This window comes from Dryobates pubescens, chromosome 28 (assembly GCF_014839835.1).
Source record: "Dryobates pubescens isolate bDryPub1 chromosome 28, bDryPub1.pri, whole genome shotgun sequence".
Classification (NCBI taxonomy): Eukaryota; Metazoa; Chordata; class Aves; order Piciformes; family Picidae; genus Dryobates; species Dryobates pubescens.
The window spans coordinates 12528041-12548499 of record NC_071639.1 but is presented as its reverse complement, the minus strand read 5'-3'; the positions used below and the strand labels follow the sequence as shown (position 1 = coordinate 12548499).

Here is a 20459-nt window from a genome sequence, read left to right as displayed (position 1 = left end):
GGCTCATTCTTCCATGGTTTTGTGCTTTGATATATTTTTGGAGACTCCTGGTTAGCTGCTGATGCAATAATTGCCAGGAGTCTGTGCCCAAGTCTCCCTTTAACAATTACTTTAAATGTCTTAAGCACTTTGGTTTTCTAACGGAGAGAAGGATCCAGAGTGGTTTCATTTACTTTATTATTATTATTATTATTAAATAGTTCAGTGGCATTTGATGTTCTCACACGTGGGAGTATCATTACTCACTCCACTTTGAGGGTTTTCGTTCTTGTGTACATTTGGGAAGGTACAAATTCCACTTGGAGCTCGGAAATCATTTTGCCGGACGGTTTGTTCTTCTACCTCCCCGCCAGCCCCATGAAGTTCTCTCTCTCTCTCCCTTTACAATCTCTACATTTCATTTATGCACAGAAAACAAACATCTGGCTTTTTGGGTGGGTTGGTTTTTTTTTTGGTTGTAATGAGAGCTGAATGCTCACTGAGCAAACAAGCTGCAAGGAATCTGCTGCGTAGCTGACTGTGGCAAGAAAATGAGGTAGCAGCCTCACTAACAGCCACTAGAATTTGCCTCCGCTGGTGCTGGTTCCTTTGCTGATTTCACTCATTCCATGTTTTCACCTTTAGAAGGAAATTAAATTGTGTTTAAAAAATGCCTGTTGCAGCTGTAGATACTAGAAACCTTTTAAACACAACCTCTCTGTGCTCAAAGATGCTGACTCTTCATTCTCTCCTGTCGAGAGCTTTCCTTGTTCTATCTTTAAAGTTGAGTCATGATCCCATGGCAGTGCCATTGGGTTTATTTATTTTTGTATCCTACAGGAATGAATTCATCCTGCTTAGATCCAGCCTGGGTTGGGTTTTTTTGTTGTTGTTGTTGAGTATTTGTGAATCTTAACCATCTCAACAAGTTTCTATTTTTCCCCCCTGTGCAGCCTGTGGACCTGGATTTTGGAATTTTGCTTTTTTAGTGCTTCTTTTGTGGCAGAGAAATCTCTCAGGCATGAATTGATAGTCCAGATCTTTTGAGGTCTGTCTGTGCTAACCTATGACCTCTGTTCTTAGGAGGTCAACATCTGAGGGCAGGAGATTAAGGCAGTTAAAAGATTGGAATGGGAACTGGAATGGAAAAATTAGCCAGCACATTTTGGGTGGAAAACATCAAAGTCATCAAACAATTTGCTTATTTTAAACTCAGTTTAAGGGTAACAAGCTAATTGTACTGTGTTTGTTGATGCAAGCAATTTATATCATTTGAGGACATTAACACAGAAGATCTTAATTTTTTAACTGGAGAAGCCTCTTGCCTCTTCCCTCTGCACACCCTCTGTGTGTGCTGCATGCTTGTGGGCAGCATTTCCAGGGTGAGAATTCAGGATCTGCTCCTACTCTCTGCACAGAATTAGCTCTTATTTCTTCTAACCCAAGCCTTGTGGAGCCTGGACCTTGCTTGGGGTCTGCTGCAGACCTCTTGCTGTCGTGGGGGAGCACAGGTGCTCTCAGGACAGAGGAAAAGTTATTCCCAGATGAAAATTTCCTGGCTGCTGAAAAAAACCCAAACCCAACCCTGTGTAAGCATCTCCTTTTTGTCACAGCTTTTTCAACTGTGAACTCCTTTCCAATGCAAATTGGTCACCAAGGAATGGCCTTTCAATAGCTTATAAATTGATTTACAAGAAACCCACAGCACTTGTCTGTTTGTTCTTGCCTGTCATCGTTGGAAATTCATTAGTCTGGGTGTTTAGATGAATGAGGGCTTCATCTTTCAGCTGTACAACTTTCAAAGATGGTAGCATCTAGGCAAAAAAAAAGAGACACTTTTCCACGTCTGAAAATGAGCCAAGCTCAAGGGTTTGTGTAAAGCAAACCCCTTGTTGTCTTGCTTGCTTTAAAGTGCAGATAAAAGTGGCTTTAAGTCAGACTGGTTTCAGGATGCAAATCCACCTAGCAAGAGAGAAACAGAAAGTTACAGCTAGCTCTCAGCTCAGGTTAACAGTGGTTCATGATGCTTCTCCTGTAGGGATGGCTACTAATTAAATGAAAGTGGTGTAAAACACAGCTGAACTCAAGCAGCCAGCCCTCTATCAGCCTCAGTCAAACTCCACCCGTGATTTGTGCCTTTGCTAGTCCAGGGTATGAGATTTAAACCCCTTTGCAAGCTTACAGCTCCCCAAACTGTTCCTCTAAAGGCTTTTTTGCCGCTTTTGGCCATGGCTGGCACTTGAGGGGAAATTGAGCAAAACCATCACCATCATTTCTTCCTCCTGCACGGAAGGAAAAGAAGGCAAGGCAGGAGGAGCTGTTGTTGACGGCAGCAGTCCATCAACTGTTCCCACGGACACAGCCACCCCTTTGTTTCCTTCCTGCCATTTCACTGGGGTAGCTGGAGCAGCTCTACCAGCTGCAAGGGCTGCCCCGTGTCCCTGCTGGCACTGCCATGATGGGCTGTGGCCCAGGAGTACCACAGGCATGGGGAAAACAGGGCTTTTGAAGGGGCAGGATTGTATCTTGGAGATCTGTTCTCCATTTGAATTCTTGGGCTGAAATGGGGCAGTTCTGATCAACCATTTTGTGCTTCCTGCCTGTGGTGGGGTCAGTGGATGGAGAGCACAGAACAGCATTGGCTACCCACTTGTGAGAACATGGAATCATTGGGGAGGAAGGGAGGGCTTGTTAATTAATAAAGGAAACCAGTTAAGCAGCTAGAAGGATGGAGTGCCTGGCTTGACTTCAGGTGAATTCCTCCTTTGCCTAAGCCCTGTCCATACCTTCCCTCTGCTCTGTCTGTTTAGGTGGTAAACTTTCCAGTGCAGACTGGTTCCTTTCCTAGTCCATACAATGCCTCAACTCACTGCTGGGTTCCCTTTCAGCAGTAATTATAGTTCTTGGCTGTTTGGATTATTAGAGAGCAGTGCTATCCCCCCACACTCTTCAGTCTGGAAGACCTGCTCCCCAGGATTTTTGTTGCATCTCTGCATCCTCCTGTTTTACTATGTTTGATTCAAACACCCTCTGCCTGGGGTCTACCCTCACCCCACCCCTGCTTTTCCTGCCCATCTTTTGCCCATGCTTTAAAAGCAGTCTATGAATACCTGAGACCTATGGATTGGAAGCTTCTCTGGTGGAGAGCTTTCATTCCTCACTAGTTCTGAAGGTACTAAAAATTGCCTCCCAAGTCTTGGGTGCAGCAGCTTGCAGGGCAGAGCAGGTTGATTAGTCAGTTTGTGGAAGAGGTAATCTAAAGCCCAAAGAAGTTATAATGCAATTAATTTATTTTTTTTTAATTACTTAGAAATGATATTTGGCTTTTATGATGAAATCCTGCTTTGTGTCTGCTTGAGAAATATCCTCAGCCCCCTCACCTGTTCCTTTCACAACAGAAAATTGCTGCAGAGCCAGACAAAACTGGTTAGAATTACTGCAAATTGTATGTTCAGGCTTAAGTGCTTGTGAAGGTTGAACTCCCTGGCAGTGCAGCTGCACTGGATTTCTGACTGCAGCCACCAGTGCTCTTGGCATCGATGTCTCCAAATGGGCTCTCTAACTTGCCTCAGCTGAGTCACTTCCTCAGAACGAGCTGCCACCAGGGACAGTTTTCTTCTGCTTTGCTTTCCAAGGGTGAGCCTGCACTGCCCCCCTCCTTTGCAAAAGGAGAACTCCTCGGGAAATACCTTCTGTAGTAAGGCAGCTGAGTTCAGAGAGCTTCAGCCACCTGGATTATCGGTGGCACTGTTGTTTGTTGTGTTCCTCATCTGTTCCTAGCTGCTAATTTGGATGGGAAGCCAGCAAAGCAGCAGGGTGCTTCTCTTTGCCAGAAGTGGTTGTCCTTGTTCCCAGCTGCCAGGTGAGCAGGGAGGGTCTAGGAGATACTTCAGGTGATAGCTACCCATGAAACCTTCACAAGTGCCTTGAAATGTATTGAAGCACCATCCCTGGAGGTGTTCAGGAGGGGATGGGACATGGCACTTGGTGCCATGGTTTACTCATGAGGTCTGTGGTGACAGGTTGGACTTGGTGATCTTTGAGGTCCCTTCCAACCTCAGTGATTCTGTGAAGCTGTCTTTGATGACCCACATTTCAGGCTTGATTCTTGCATAAAATGGAAGTCTAATTTGAAAGCTCTTGAATTTGAATTTGTAAAAGAAGGTTTTCAGTTGTGGAGAGCCAAAGTATTCGATTACTTGTGTAGACATGGATAAAATATGCACAAATGTATACACTAGAGATGTATGAAAGGCTCAGAGGGGGTGTCAAAAGGAAAATTACTTAAGGGGTCCTACAAGAAAGCTGGGGAGGGACTTTTTTGTGTGTCAGGTAATGATAGGACCAGGGGGAATGGGGCAAAACTAGAAGTGGGTAGATTCAGATTGGATGTTAGGAAGAAATTCTTCCCCATGAGGGTGGTGAGAGACTGGCACAGGTTGCCCAGGGAGGTGGTGGAAGCCTCATCCCTGGAGGTTTTTAAGGCCAGGCTGGATGTGGCTGTGAGCAACCTGCTGTAGTGTGAGGTGTCCCTGCCCATGGCAGGTGGGTTAGAACTGGATGATCCTTGAGGTGCCTTCCAACCCTAACAATTCTGTGTCTTCATAAGAGCTCAGTTCAGAATGTTTGTATAATTGCAAGGTAAACCCCAAATGTTTTTATAGTTGCAAGGTCAAACTGGCAGGAACTGATCAGTGGCTTTTCTTATGCAGCAGCAGTCCCTTTCTGCCTCACACTTCCACCAGGAGAGCTTGGTACAGGCAGTCACATCCCAGAGTGATGTGGTGACTCCTGGCTTTGTGACCCAGCTGAGTTCATTGCAGTGGCTGGCAGCTAAGATGCTGCATGGCTGCCTCCTTCTGAAAGGTGCCATCTTCCCCCAACCAGCCAGCAGTGCCCAGTCTGTCTGTGTAGCCAGCATGGGCACAGCAAGTGCTCCTTTCTCCAGTTCTCCCAGCCCATGCATCCTGGAGCACCTTGTTCTCCCTTCCTCCTTTTGAGGCAAACTGAAGCTGCACCACACAGCTGTGTCAGCTTGCTCTTGGTAGGCCAGGTGACACCAGAACTGATGAAGTCACCACACACCCTTTCTGCTTCTCTGCTCTAACCTGTGTCAGAAGATCAGTGGAGAGCTTTCACAGACCAAACCTGCACAAGCTTCTTGGATTGCAGGTGATAGTTGGGGCTGTAAGTGGAAAAGGACCTGAAGTGCGTGGTGATACTCAGCACTGGGAATCAGTGGTGACTGTGTGCACACTGTGGTGGGAGCACCCTGCTGCTCTAATGAGATGCTGTGTTGGGAACAGGATACCACCATGTTCCCTTTCTGTGGTAGCAGGTGGGAAATCTGCTGAAGCTTGCATATTTTGTTACACTGTAGAGGACTACAGTGTGTGTGTGAGGCATAGCAATCCATTTTCATTGCCCTTGGGATTGTTTTCTGGAGGCAGATTCTCATTTAGTTAAAGACAAGCCAAAAGATTCCACAGGGACAGGTTTATGGTGTAAAGACTCAAAACAAACCTGTTCATAAAAAAAGAAAAGAAAGGGAGACAGTGCTTTGTGAAGTGCTGGATTTGATTTGTCAGCTTAAAAGTCCTTGGTTCTTGCAAGTAGCCAGCTGTGATCTCGGGTTGTAGAAGCTAAATGGGATACTTAGGAGCAGAACGGGGGTGGGAGTGAAAGAGAGGTGTGAAGAACTGGAGATAGGGAGAAAATCATAGAATGGTTTGGGTTGGAAGGGACCTTAAAGGTCATCTCATTCCACTCCCCCTGCCGTGGGCAGGGACACCTTCCACCAGCCCAGGCTGCTCAAAGCCTCATCCAGCCTGGCCTGGAACACCTGGAGAGCATGGACACCTGGAATCTCCAGGTGTTATTTTTCTCATAAGGGAATTGTGACTTTAAGAGGAATGGCTGCTGCCCCTGGCTCTGCAAAGCAGGGCTCTGCCAGGGTGCAGCTTCACATTACCCACCCCTGCACTCCCAGCCAGCTCGGGGGTCCTGTCCCCACAGGGTCGCTGGTGCTGATCTAATCCTGCAGAAAGGCAGCCGAGGGAGCGTAACTGAGGCAAGCTAATCCTGACTGATACACGTGGGTTTAGCTCTGGTGGCGAGAGGCAAAGCAAGGTATGGAAATGCAGACAGCTGCCTCTGAAAGAAACAAAGCTTCAAGGAAGCTTAACGTGCTGAAATCAAGGGAGGCACATAATCTCCGTCCTAGGGTGCTGGAGTACCCAGCTCACATCAGTGCAGGGTTATTAACAGCTTTTGCTTTGGGATGTGGGCTAAAGAGAGCAGGATTGCAGGCAGCAGTAGTCAGGCCAGTCTGGGCAACAGGGAACTTTGCAGCATCCCTCTCATCGCTAGCAGCTGATGTTAACTGCATCCTCCTCAGGAGCTGGTGTGTCAGAGTCCTCTCTCAGAGGCAGATGCATTGCCTTTGGTGCTCAGTGGTGCAATTCAGTCACTTCTGGCTGCAGTCTTCTTCTCGTGAGGTGCAGTTTGCCCTTCTGAAGGCAGGCCCACTGGGGAGCAAAGCCTTTACACTTTTCTCCTCCTGTTCTGAGGAGCAGTGGTCAGCAGGTACAGTGCACAGCGACTGAGAAGAGTCCTCCCCTCTCCAAGCCCTAGAAAACCTTGCACCCCAGCTGGAAGCCTGCTAGGCAGCCAGCCTTAGTCTTGTGGGGTTTCACTGCCTCAGTTACAAGGTGTGGTGCAGCTTTTCATCAGCAAGTACCTGACCTTGCTGCATCATGGCACAGGCATGGTGAGATGTTGTCTTCTACATCACAAGCACTCCACAGATGTCATGCTGGAGTTCAACAGCCTCCCCTTGTATCTCAGACTGAGTAGTCTGCTGTGGGCTATCTTTAAACTCTTCTTGCTTCCATTTCCATCTTAAAGGCACAAAAGAGGCCAAGACAGGGAAGTCTGACCAAATTTCCAGGGGGCCATGGCCAGTAACAGAAGTTAGGCAGACAAAGGTTTTACCTGGATTTGGTAGGAAGGAAATGATGACCTGAGTGCTGATGACTGTTCATGTGATTAAGAGCCTTTGGGACAGGAATGGAGATCCTGAGGCTTTTGGATGAATATTTGGGGTGCTGAAGCTGAGGTCATGTATGATGTGCTTATAGGGCAGAGGTAGGGTTTGGTTTCCCTCAGGAGCTGACAGATCAGGATTTTAATAAGGGCAGGGGGAGAGTTGGTGGGGGGAGTAGAATGGACCTGCTGCTGCTGCTGCTGCTAACAACCATTAAAGAAAAAAATACAAAGCCAGCTGCTCTCAGAGCAGAGCTTGATCCTTTCAGTGCCTTTAACAGCAGAGTATATATTCAGAGGAGGGGAATTCATGAGGCCCTATGGACCTACACCATGGCATTACACAAAAATGCAAAGCTGAACAATGGGTGGCCTCAGCGGTTCCATCTGGCTCGCCATTAACAAGGTTAAAGCAAAGTGGGTTTCCTTGGCTGTGTCACACACAATTTACACTTCAGATGCTTTAACTTTGGAGCTGGAGCAGAGGGAGCACCGCTCTCCACGCACGTGGCGAGGGGCTGGTGACATGGGGGGGTGGGGGAGAAGCACGTTTGGAACTGATGGGCTTTGAAAGAGACAGACTGTGAGCAGGGAGGTGATGTGGAAGGGCAATTTGGGAAGTGCAGGTTAGGTTGGGATAAATCATCTACTAGAAAAGGAAAGAAACAAACAAAAACCCCCAACCCAACCAACCAAAACCCACAAACCCCCTCCCAAAAATGAAACAAATACAAAACCCTATCAAAACAAACAAAGCCCCCAACACAAACCACCCCAACCAACCAAGAAAAACCCACAAACCCCCTCCCAAAAATGAAACAAATACAACCCCCCATCAAAACAAACACCCCCCCAAACAAAACCCCCCAAACCAACCCATAAACCCCACAGCCCCCCTCCCAAAATGAAACTAATACAGAAAACCATCAAAACAAACAACCCCCCCAAAACAAACAAAAACCCCAATACAACCCAACCCAACCAACCAACCAAACCCCACATCCCCCCTCCCAAAATGAAACATACACAAAACCCCATCAAAACAGAACCCCAACACAAACCAACCAAAACCCACCCTCCCCAAATGAAACAAATACAAAACCCCTTCAAACCAACCAACACCCCCCAAAACAACCAAAAACCCCCAAACACACAGACACAAAACCCCCAAAACCCCAAGAGCCCCAAAAGAAAAAGAGAAAAAAGGCAAAACCTTACAAAATTAGAGAGAAAATTGCTGTCAGCAGGGGCAAATGACAGGCAAATATTGCTTACTTAAAATGTTTAAAGGTATTCTCTATATTCTGTAATGCATTTACCTCATATCTATGTGTGTGTGTATGTGGTTCTGTCTATAGAAGCATAGAATGGTTTGGCTTGGAAGAGACCCTAAAGATCATCCAGCAGTAGTGGCTTGATCGCAGCTGACAGCAGAAATTATTCAGAGGCCTAAGAAATACCTGAACAGCAGCAGTCCTGGAATGGCAACCTGAAAACCATCCACTTCTGAGCTAAAAGGGATGCTGATGTATGGAGACACACGCTGGTACAAAGCAGCCTGCTTTCAGACCCAGCAAAATACTTAGCTGGTAGCACAGTTAATTAACTATAGCGAATCATGGCTCCTGAAGATGGAAGCTACAAAGAGCCAGTGGTTTATCAGCAGGTCTGTTGATTTCTGTGCCCTTGAATGTGACAGAGCATTGGAATTCTCTCAGCATTTTGCAGGAATCATGCTCTCTGTCTTGGCTTTGAGGGAACCTGCTGGCCCATTCATGGATTCATGGAATGGTTTGGGTTGGAAGGGACCTTAAAGATCATCCAGTTCCCATCCCCTGCCATGGGCAGGGACACCTTCCACTAGCCCAGGTTGCTCAAAGCCTCCCCCAGCCGTCCTTGACTAACTATTCAGATGTTCCTGAATGAGCATCAAAGCTGAGAGTTCAACTGTGAGTCAAGCACTTGAGCAGTTAACCCTGTGGTAAAGATCTAAAGCAATTTCTAGAGAGAGGAGACATCTGCTCTTGCTGCAGAGGGGCTGAAGGCAAGTGTTGCAGTGCACAACAAATCCAAGAGCGTGGCTATCTCATCTCACCAGCATTAGGAAGGACAGACTCATGAACCCAGGTAGAAATCCCACTCGGCAAAGTTATGAATGAAGTGGAAAGCTGAGCTGCGCTCCTGATCACTGCTTGCGGTTCTGGATGGGTTGCAGCCCTCCAGCAGGCTCTTTAGCAGTTCCCTGCATGCTGCCTGGCAGAGCACACTGCTGCTGGCTTGTCTCACAGCCTGGATGTGAAAATAGAAGGGCAGCCCAGGAGCTGCCAAGACAGCAAGCAGCGGTGGCACTCGCTGTGCAGAGCTTTGTGGGAGACTGGGATGAAAGCTGAGCACAGCAGTTTGTTGAAGATGTTCTGGCTCAGGCTTTTGCAGCGTGTAGAAAGTCTCTGTGTCTGGTTCTCCTTTCTGTGCTTCTGCCAACAGGGAATGGGAAAGACCTGTGCAGGGGGAGGTCCTGCATTTGTGCAGTCAGTTAGCTCTCGATGGCCCTCATTTTCTGTGTAGTGTTTGGGCTCTAGAAAGGACTTCTCACAACTTGCCTCTGGCTTTCCAGGCCAGTGGCTGCACAGCAGTGAAAGAGCTGTAACTAAGATGACAGTTTCCAAACCAGGTAGTTTCCTGCATTGGCCAGAATATGCTTGGTTCTTACTCTAGTTCAGTGAACATCAATTAATTTGTGGTCTGATCATCACATGCTTGTACTCTTTTGTACCATGAGTATTTTTTTCCCCTGTTGCCTTACCAGGGTAATCCCAAGAGGCAGAGACTCAAGATTCTCAAAGCCTTAAGGGTCTTGTTTTCCTCAGAGCTCAGTGGGGCTTAGGCATTTTAGGCTGGATGTTAGGATGAAGTTCTTCATAGAAAGAGAGATTGGCCATTGGAATGTGCTGTCCAGGGAGGTGGTGGAGTCACCATCACTGGAGGTGTTTTAAGAGGAGACTGGATGAGGCACTTGGTGCCATGGTTTAGTTGATCAGATGGTGCTGGGTGATAGGTTGGACTTGATGATCTCAAAGGTCTCTTCCAACCTGGTTAATTCTGTTCTATTCTATTCTATTCTGTTTAAATACCTGTAGACGTTTGATTATACAACAGACTCACACAAGCTGCCTGTGACAGGGAAAGGTGATGCCATGCTCTTCATTTTCTGAGCTTGGGAAGGATGAGACTTCTCCTGAAGGGAATCTGTGGGCTGTGCCTGAGGTGAAGAGTCTTTGGTGTAGGGGACGCAGTCTCTCTGCTCCCTGGCTATTTGGAATTGGGCATTTGCAAGTTTTTTGGGTATTTAGAAGTGGAAGGTTTGTAATTCTCCAAGATCAGGCATTGTAGGACAACACAAGTACCTGCCTCAGGTGGGAATTAAAAGCTTTAAGATGAGGCTTAATCTTGTTGCAGCTTGAAATCCTCTTTTCACGCCTTGCCGTCGCTTCTGCATTTTGATGTGGAAAGCTTCCAAATTAATTTTCTCTCTTTCAGATGTTTAAAGCCTCTTAAAAAATGTGTTAAGGGAAAATGCTGAACACAACCATTTGGTAATGATGGCTACATATGGAGCTAGTCCCTTGTAGACAGCTTAAAATGGGAGTTTGGAGAGGTGAATTAGGGACTGACTGAGAGAGCAAGGGGTCAGTGCCTCACCTCAGCACTAAAATGTGGCTGTGGAGCATGTGAATGGGCTAATTGTTCTTGCAGGTACTGTACCTGGGGACTTAAAGGTGCTGTTCTTTGGAACAGCACCAGCCACATGTGTGATGTCAGTTAAACAGTTGGGAGAGGAACCCCTGTGTGTATTTCATGCTGCAGGACTCACCCTGTCAGTCCCATGGGCTCTGGAAGGGACCCCTGTGGAGATAGCTGGCGTGGCCTCCTCAGTGTGTCAGACAGTGACCATCCCTTTGTTTCTGAAGAGTGAAAGGGAGATGTGAGCTGCTGGTCACATCCTGCAGTCCCTACCACTTTTGAAGCCCATATTCATGCAAGTCATAGGATTCAGTGGCTGTGAAAGGAAAAAGCATTGCAAGGCTAGGATCTAAAGCAGTCTGTACTGCTGTGGCCAGGGGGTTCTGGAACTGTGCTTCGTGCCAGTTCACAAGGGATACCTGAAGTCACTTGACTCTAAAACTGGTATTTGGGGAAGAAGAAGAAGTTATGAACTTCCACATCAGCCTTCCCTTATCCTTCTCATTCCTCACTTCTTCCTCTACTCAGTTCCAGTGCTCCAACTTACTGCCAGGATGCCATTTGCCATTTCCTGCTGTTGTGAGGAGTTGCTGTCACTTGTGTTGGCTGCTAACATTAGTGGCAGAATAAAGAAACAAAGGGAAATGGCAATTTCTAACAGCTAATCCCCAGTTACCTACTACCCTTTCATCTCATCTGTGGACTTAGCAGATCAGTGGATGCAGAAACCCTGGAACCAGCTCTGCTGAGAGGCAGATAGGGTCAGGCATGCCTCTTAGCTCACAAACAGCACCTCACTGACCCAGAAAGAGCTGAGCTGGTTTTCTGCAGCCTGCAACCTTATATCCACACAGCCAGGAGGCTCAAGCCACCTTGGTGAAGTCTTCTGGTGTTACTGAACTATGGTTCTGTAAGCAGGAGGAGTGGCTTCAAAACTCAGCTCACTAAGATCTGCTGAGTTCTGGCCACCTCATGCCTGCCCCAGAGCTGCACACTGGGGCAGGAGCCTGCAGATGTGGGCACACACTGCAGTGACAGCCAGAGGAAAGCTGTCTGCAGCCTTTCCCATGGACATGCAGAAAATAACTGGTTTTAAAAGGACTGCATACAGAACTGGTTTCATTAAAAGAAAAAAGGAAAGAAAGAACATGCCCTTTATTTTATTACTCTGACAGAAATTGAGGCTTGCCAGGGAATTGTTGTGGTTTGAGAATATTCATGTGTGTGTGTGTGGTTTCATCGTGCAGAAAGATGAACAGCAACAGTCTTGACTTGAAAGCTCAGTGTAACCATTTCATGTTTGCTGTGTAACTGTTTGAAACATAACTTCCTGAACCCATCACTGCTCTTGGGTCTGCTTTGTCTGGATGGGTGACAGCCATTCAGACAGGCACCTTCCCTCCATGCTGTGTTGTTCTTTGGGAGCAAACCCATCTTTCCTGTCCTTTAGAAGGAAGAGAGCTCAGTTTTGTAAACTGTGTTTATTTTCCTTTTTAATTTATTTTCCAGGAGTTCCTAACTCTCAATAGAAAGAAAACCCTTTTGTTGTAACAAGTGAGAGCACATCCCAAGCATTCCCCTGTCAGGATGCATTTCATAAGGATTTGGTATGTGATTATCCGAAAACATAATTTGCTGCCGCTGCCATGAGGAAGGATGAGTGGATGGCAGAGATAAGGTTTCAGGGAAAGGAGGGGAGAATGGAAGCAAGATCTTTGAGGCTGTTTGTCGAAGAGCTGCTGCCCATGAAGCCCTTTCCCGTTTTGTGGAGCAAAAGCCTTTTTTTGGGTGCATTTTGAACACCTTTTGTGTTGCGTTTAAGAAAATGCCGACTGCCAGTACAGCCCCGTTAGCACGCTTAAAACAAAGTCATTTCCTCACCGGCTCCAGCTAAATTTTTCTCCTGCCAGAACTGATTTATCAGGCAAATGCCCCTTGTTGTTTGTCAGCTGCTTTGTTGGAGGGGGGGGTGGTGGAAGGGAGGGGGAGGGGAGAGCCAAGCAACAAAAGACCGTAACCTATTGATATTACTTCTGGGATCCGCCGGGGAGGAGAGATTGATTTAGAACTAAGCACAGCAAACCAGTCGATCCGATGGGTTTACAGCAGAGAGGTTTTATTTATTTATTTGTAACAGGAGTCAGCACCATCAATATTCGACCCTGTGTTATTGGAAGCCTCGCTGGCGGGGCGCTTGTGGCCGCAGGCTGGGGGCTAGCTGGGAGATGAAAGGAAGGCGAGCCTGAAAAAAGACATGGAGGAACCTAGGGGCTTCCTCCTCCTGAAACTCAGAGTCTCCAGTCTCTGGTACATGATCATCTGTTGGAGGATTTGGAGGAGAAATAGATAAGAATTTTTATTTAATCTTTGCTTCTTTAGGAGATTCTCTCTCTCCTTTTTTTTCTCTTTTCTATTTCCTCCCCCTCTCTCCTTCCCCCACCTCTTGTTTTTCCTCCTCTCTCTCTCTCCCTTTTTCCTCCTCCCTCTCTTCCTCTCTTCTTTTTTCCTCCTCCCTCTCTTCCCCTCTCCATTTTTTTCTCCTCTCCCTCTCCTTTTTTCCTCCTCCCTCTCTTCCCCTCTCCTTTTTTCCTCCTCCCTCTCTTCCCCTCTCCTTTTTTCCTCCTCCCTCTCTTCCCCTCTCCTTTTTTCCTCCTCCCTCTCTTCCCCTCTCCTTTTTTCCTCCTCCCTCTCTTCCCCTCTCCTTTTTTCCTCCTCCCTCTCTTCCCCTCTCCTTTTTTCCTCCTCCCTCTCTTCCCCTCTCCTTTTTTCTGCCCCTCTCCCCTTTCAGTCCTGTGGAGATGTTGGAGGCATTTCTCACTCCTCCCCAGTGGTGCCTGACCAAGCACACACCTCCAGCCACAAGAGGTGTCCCCTTGTGCTGCCCCACAGCTTGATTTTTGAAGACAACTCACTGAACCCCTTGAATAGTTAAAACATCTTAGTTCTAAGGTCCCTGTTTCTGTTCAGTCATAGGTAGTTTAATCTCCCTTTGCAGCAAAACGAGGTGGTTCAAGTGATCTGTGTGATCTGTCTGCAAGAACTTTGTTGTGAGAGCAAGGACTAAAAAAGGCAGCTCATTTAGGTACAGTCCCATACATTTTTCTGTGTGCTTTAACAGCTTAGGTGGCATTCAGTGTCTTGTAAAAACACCTCATGGCACAAGCTGTAGGATATACCAGGCCATTTTTCTGAGCATCAGCACTGCTGGATGGAGCCCTGGTAGCCAAGAGGTAGGTTTTTTGTTGTCTGATGGCATTCAGAAAGGAAAAACAAAAGAGGAGTTGCTGTGGGGAATATCCTGGTGAATGTATTTTAGTCTTCCTCTGCTAAAACCCCTTTCTTCCCTTTGCTGTCCCTGGTCGGTGTTAACCCCTTCCTCTCCTGTCCCCAAGAAAAAGTCCTCAGGGTAATTTTCTCTCACCAGATGATAGTGTGCAGCCACACAAATGATTCTCTACTTGTCATATCGATTGGATTATCATCTAAATCATATCACAGAGCAGCATGGAGAAGCCAGCAGTTGTGTTACCCTCCGAACATTTGCAGGGCAGGAGCACTGTCGTTTGAAAAGGGACAGGGCTAGGGTGTGCTCCTTAACTAGGAGCTAGCTGCTAGGGCAAGGAAAAAACGCTGAGAGCTAGGGAGTAATTTACTTTGCATTTGCTTTTGGTTGTGAAATTGAGTACTGCTCCTGAATTTCAGTTAATCTGCAGTTAATAGAGCAGTTGGTGTTGGAATCTCTGCATCCATGTTTCCTTTGCGGTTCAGGAGGTTTTTTAACCTCACTTTATGCTCTCATCTTTCTTTGTTTGTGGGTGTTAATGTTAGCATTTTCTTGAGGGTATTGAAATACAGTGCTGGGCTGGTTCCTCAAGGCATTCCTTTATTAAATTAATGTTCATCTCTCTCATATCAAAAAATCACCCTGATTCACCTTGCTGTCAGTGCTGGAGGGAAGAAAGGATTCCCCCTTGGCATAATTGCCACCTCTTTATTTACTCTCTTGCATTATCTTTTGAGCCCGAAGCTACCTAGTAAATCATGGGAGCCCAGTGTGAGAGAGACAGTCCTTTTTTTTTTAAACAGCTCCTTCTTGTTGCTGCTTGTTTTGTAAGGGTTGCTTCTGCTATAATTGCACTTTGAAAGGCTTTCTGTGGTTTATTCACCTCCCGCTGTAATTCACAGATAAACTCTCACGTTGTGTTTAACGTAGATTATTCCACGGTGCTGCTGAAGTGAAGAAAACGCTTGCTGTGGCTGTACTGATCTGAGAAAACACTCAAATGAGAACTTGCTAATAGTCCTAGGAACCAGCTTGTGTGTTGCTCTGGGTCTTTATGTGTACAGAGATGCGGGGCTGCCAGCTTGAGTGTGCGCTTCGTGTGCTCTCAGGTTTCATGATGCTGTGCGTGCAGCAGAGAAGAGCAAAGAGCTGCAGCGTTTGGGGCTAAAGGGTTAATCCCCTGCCTTCATGCACATGGGTGATGCCCTGTGGGATCATTTGTGAGCTGGGAGGTGGCTGACCAGTGCCATTTTGGTGTAAATCCCTAGAGAGGGAAGGCATTTCAGAGGGGGTTGGGATCTGTTCTCCTGGTCAGAGTGATTGACAAGGGATGAATAAATAGTTAAAAGAAGTGAAGAAATTCCACCCTCCTGGTAAGCCCAGGCACACCCTGGCTGGTACCTGTATATTCTAATGCAACCCTTCAGCCAGATGCTGAAGTTGGGTGCTAACAAAAACCATTCCTGAAAAGCCAAGCCGTAGCTTGATCTCAGCTGCTTCTGCTGATGGAGCTTTCTTTTACGGCAACGTGAGTAAATGCAGGAGATTGTCATTCCCTGCAAGGAGGATGAGTTGATAAATAGATATGCAAAAAGGTGATGCAGGCTTCTGGAGTGGAAGCCAGGGACCCTGACAGCAGGTTCTTGGTCAATTGGTGAGGTGAAATGGTTCACTGAATTGGATAACACAGTGCATACCGTAGCGACTGATGAAATTGATTTGTCCGTGGCTGCTGCCTGCTCTGCTCCTCAGGCCCTTTCACCTATCCCCCAAGGGGGTTTTTTTAAAGCCATTCTAAAGACTTGTGCTGCTCAGGGGAAGAAACAAGTGCAAATGCATTCACAGCTACAAAATCCTGTATTCTGAACTGAGATAAAATGCCCAGTTCCCAGAAGGTCTGCACACTCCTGTTACACTGCATTATTCTATACTGAGTATGCTTTATTATGTTCTATTTAGTATGCTATATTTATTAGTGTACTTTAGTATATTATACTGAGCATGCTGTATTTATTATACTTAGCATGCTTTATGTATTATACTTAGCATGCTATCATCACTGGAGGTGTTTAGGGAAGAGACTGTATGGGGTGCTTGGTGCCATGGTTTAGTTGGTTAGATGGTGTTGGATGATAGGTTGGAGTCAATGATTTCAAAGGTCTCTTCCAACCTGGTCTGGTCTGGTCTATTCTATTCTATATTTATTATACTTAGCATGCTATATTTATTATACTTAGCATGCTATCATCACTGGAGGTGTTTAGGGAAGAGACTGGATAGGGTGCTTGGTGCCATGGTTTAGTTAATTAGATGGTGTTGGATGATAGGTTGGACTCAATGATCTCAAAGGTCTCTTCCAACCTGGTCTATCCTATCCTATCCTACCCTATCCTACCCTATCCTATCCTATCCTATCCTATCCTATTTATTAGCATGCTATATTTATTATACTTAGCATGCTGTATTTACTATATTATACTTAGCATGCTATAGTTATTACACTTAGTATACTTTATTATACCTAGCATGCTCTATTTATTACACTATGCTCCCATTGCACTGTGTAGTACTTAGCCTAGAAACAAGCACAACTGCTAGAAACCAGTAGAGATAATAAATACCATTCTTTAATCTAAATTACAATAAATACTACCATTTTTTTGGGAGGGGGAATCCTTTGATGAATTTAGTGGAGAAAAATCCAGACACTCAAGGGGTTTTGTTGTTGCTGTTCTTCTGCTTCCCGAATCCCAAGGTTTAATTTCTGCATTGTTTTATCCAGATCAGGTCTTTAGAAAGCTTGTTGGGGAAACAGAGCTGAGTGCCAGTTAAGAGGACTGAATGCTGCTGTTAAATGGGAGTCACTAATTTGAGAATGCCTGCAATGATCTGGGGGAGTGGTGGTGGTGGAAACCAAACCAAACCAAACCCAACCCAGGTGGATAATATTTAATAAGTTCCAGCTTTGCTGTGTGTAAAATCACAGGAGAAAAAGGATGGCTGGTTTGGGCTTAGATCAGGATGTTCACGGCTTGCAGTGTATTTAGGATGTCATTTTCCCTTCCTGTGCTTGGAAAATCAATACAAAATGACAGTGGGGCTTGTGGATGTTATTTCCTTCTGATTCAAGGGAAGCTTTATATTCTGTGTTACTTAGGCTTCAAATTCCACTGGAGGGGGGTGGGAAATCACATTGGGCTTACAGTTTAGTGGTGACATAAAGATGCAACCAGTTCACCTGGAACATGCTGCTGCAGATGCCATGAGAGCGCAGAGTTCAGCGTAATGGGCTTGGGTTCTCATTTCTTATTAGTTTTTAGGGAAGATGGCAACAATTTAATTACTGTGCTTTCTGAAAGGATAATGAAGTTCTGTTCATCATTTAACGTCTCTAAATTACAGGTCAGCCTTGTCAGACATGACAGCATGCCACGGGCAATTGATGCTGTTGCTGCATTTGTCTGCTGAAATAAAGATAGGGTTAGTGCCTTGCTAATAGTGATGAAGAGGAGGGATTGCTTCTTGGAGTGGATTTGCAAGCCTTAGCAGCTGGTTTGCAATCTTTTTTGTTTAAGAAATGACACAGGTTTTTACCAGTAAGATTTCTTTGAAGGCTAAATTAAATTGTCTAGGTGGGACTCCAGCTGTATGCATGGCTTTGCATGGCTGAAACTGATTTGGTTTTGGATAGACCAGAAGTGAGCACTAAATAAAAGCTGAAAATGTGCCTTTTAACTTCCCAGCAATCTTATTCCCCCCCCCCACTTTTCCTATTTTCTGCACTATTTTGTACATAGAATTATAGTCTCTCTTAATCCTTCTGTTGACCAGGCTTAAGTCTTTGTGCAGTGGTTGGGATTTTTTCTGTTTGGTTGTTTAATGAGTTGATGATGGCTGAGGGAAAGCAACAAAAATAATTGGTTAAATTTTATCATCACAGATTACAATGAATTAAAACGTCTGTGCTTTCAAGGCAAGTTTTATGAACCAGAGAGACAGAAAAACAGTCAAACCAGCAAGCTCAGTGGAGAACGTGCCTGGCACAGGGTCAGCATGCCAGAGACATGTTTCTTTGTATTGTGTTAGAAGGATGTTAGGCCAAGGACTGGCATTCCTGCCACGTGCTGCAATGCAGGAGGGTTTGTAAGGAGTTGCTGGAGAATCCTTCAGGACTGCCCAGGCTAACAAGGTTAATAGAGAGGGATTTGAGCCATCTTTTGAGAACCTTTGCTTTGCACCCATCAGCTCCAGGACAGCCACGTCCTGTTGAAGGTGGCACCTCTGCTCACAACCACTTGGAGCTTGGGGATATCAAGAGAAAACAAACCCAGCCCTGTTTTACAGCTCTTGCCAGGGCTTTATTTATTTGTTTTGGTACCTAAACCGTAAGTGCATTGCAAACCCGCTGCAACGGCAGCACTGTCAGAGTCTGGCCCAGACCCTCCGTGGCTGGAGGCGAAGTGCCAGACCCTGGGCAGGAATTTGGCACCATGTCTCTCCTCCAGGTCTGGGATTCCCTGGCTGGAAGCAGCGTGTCCGTTGGGACACGGCTACGCCGAGCCTGAAGGGCTCCTGCTCTCTGCACCTTTCTCCCTGGCTCTGACGGGGGCAGCGAGGCTGCAGCAGATGAGCTGAGCTGTTCGCTGTGCCAGGCGGCGTTGGCTCTACCTGGCGGCCGCGGGCACGGCGGGGCTGAGGCGGTCGCTGCTGTCGCCGTGCCGCAAGCGCTGGGCGCACGGCTGCTGCCGCTGCCGGCCGCGCTGTGCCTGGGGATCTGCTGCCCTCTAGCGGCGCTGCGCCCCGGGGCCTGCCCGCGAGGCGAGCCGGGAGCCCCGGAAAGGTGCCGAGCACAGGGCGGCTTTGGGCACCGGTGCGACGAGCGGGCGCCTTGCAAGTGGCACAGTGCCCCTCAGCCTGCAGCACTGGGGGGTCGGGGCAGAGATCCCGACGAGGATGATTGCAGGACTTGAACATCTCTCCCATGAAGAAAGGCTGAGAGAGCTGGGGCTGTTCAGGCTAGAGAAGAGAAAGCCCAGAGGGGATCTGATCAATGTCTATCAATATCTAAGGGGTGGGTGTCAGGATGGTGATGGTATTTTTTTGATGGTGCCCAGCGATAGGACAAGGAATAATGGGTACAAGCTAGAACGCAGGAGGTGCCACCTCAACACAAGGAGACACTTCTGTATGGGGAGGATAACAGAGCCCTGCAGCAGGCTGCCCAGAGAGGTTGTGGAGTCTCCTTCTCTGGAGACTTTCAAAACCTCTCTGGATGTGTTCCCTTGGTGGTCCTGCTTTGGCAGGGGTGTTGGACTGGGTGATCTTCAGAGGTCCCTTCCAAGCCCTAACATTCTGTGATCCTGGCTGTTTCAGCAGCAGACCTGAGCTCACCCCAGGTAGAAAATCTCCCTGTTTGCCTCTGCATTTCATAACTAGCTGTCTCTCTCTCTTTTTTCTCTTTTGTTCCAGATGCTACAACTGTGGTGGCCTGGACCACCACGCTAAAGAATGCAGCCTACCTCCGCAGCCAAAGAAGTGCCATTACTGTCAGAGCATCATGCACATGGTGGCTAACTGCCCCCTTAAAACAGTCTCGCAGCAGCCCACCAGTTCTCAGGGAAGACACGAAGCTGAGCCCCAGCCTTCCACTTCTGCCTTCCTGAGAGAAGGAGGAGGGGCGCACGGCTACTCCTCTCCGTCCTACTCTCAGGAGGGCAGGGCAGAGATCTCGGAGCGCTCGGGCAGGTCACCGCAGGAAGCTTCGGGCAGTAAGTTGTCAGCGTCGCCCGAAGAGCCCAGCAGGAAGGGGCCTTCTGTCCAGAAAAGGAAAAAAACTTAAAGCATTTCTCACAACTTTTCCATTTTCTTTTATATCCTCTCGGGATGTCTACCTCATGCAAGTACAGGGGAAATAATTTCATTATCAGTAGCTGACCTGGAAACTTTTAACTACTGTTACCTGAGGAACTGTGAATTCTGTTTCCTTCCTAGACAAATCACTCCAAGCAGAGTCCATTTGAGCAGGGTGCATCACGTTTGACCTCCTCTGTGTGTGTGTGTGAGCGTGCACATGTGTGTGTGTATGTGTACATATCTATAAATAGCTTTTCTTCCCCCCCATCAGACCACTCTCCAGCTCCCACCAGACGTTACTGTGAAGCAATAGGCACAGCATCCATAAACATTTCTGAGCTCAGTTCCTACCACCTGTTTCTGAATGTCTTCAAAACCCAAACCAACAAACAGGAAAACCCCAAGAAATCTCACTCAGAACCAACCTAAACCTGCTAAACCACACACAGAACTGAGATCAAGACTGTTACTTCTCTTGGGAACCAAAGGATCCTTTCAGATTTTTAAAGCTGCCATATGGTACTAAAGATACTAAGACATCCCCCCCCCTCCACCCCCT

The 20459-nt window shown here is 46.9% G+C and overlaps 1 protein-coding gene across 1 annotated transcript in view; it reads left to right on the top strand.

Moving 5' to 3' along the window:
- The window catches only part of LIN28B (lin-28 homolog B), a 76566-nt gene extending 56107 nt beyond the window's left edge, over window positions 1-20459 (top strand). The window contains exon 5 of the mRNA XM_054174022.1: window positions 19517-20459. Within this exon, the coding sequence (XP_054029997.1) occupies window positions 19517-19886 (370 nt within the window). The 3' untranslated portion in view covers window positions 19887-20459. The remainder of the gene's footprint in view (window positions 1-19516) is intronic.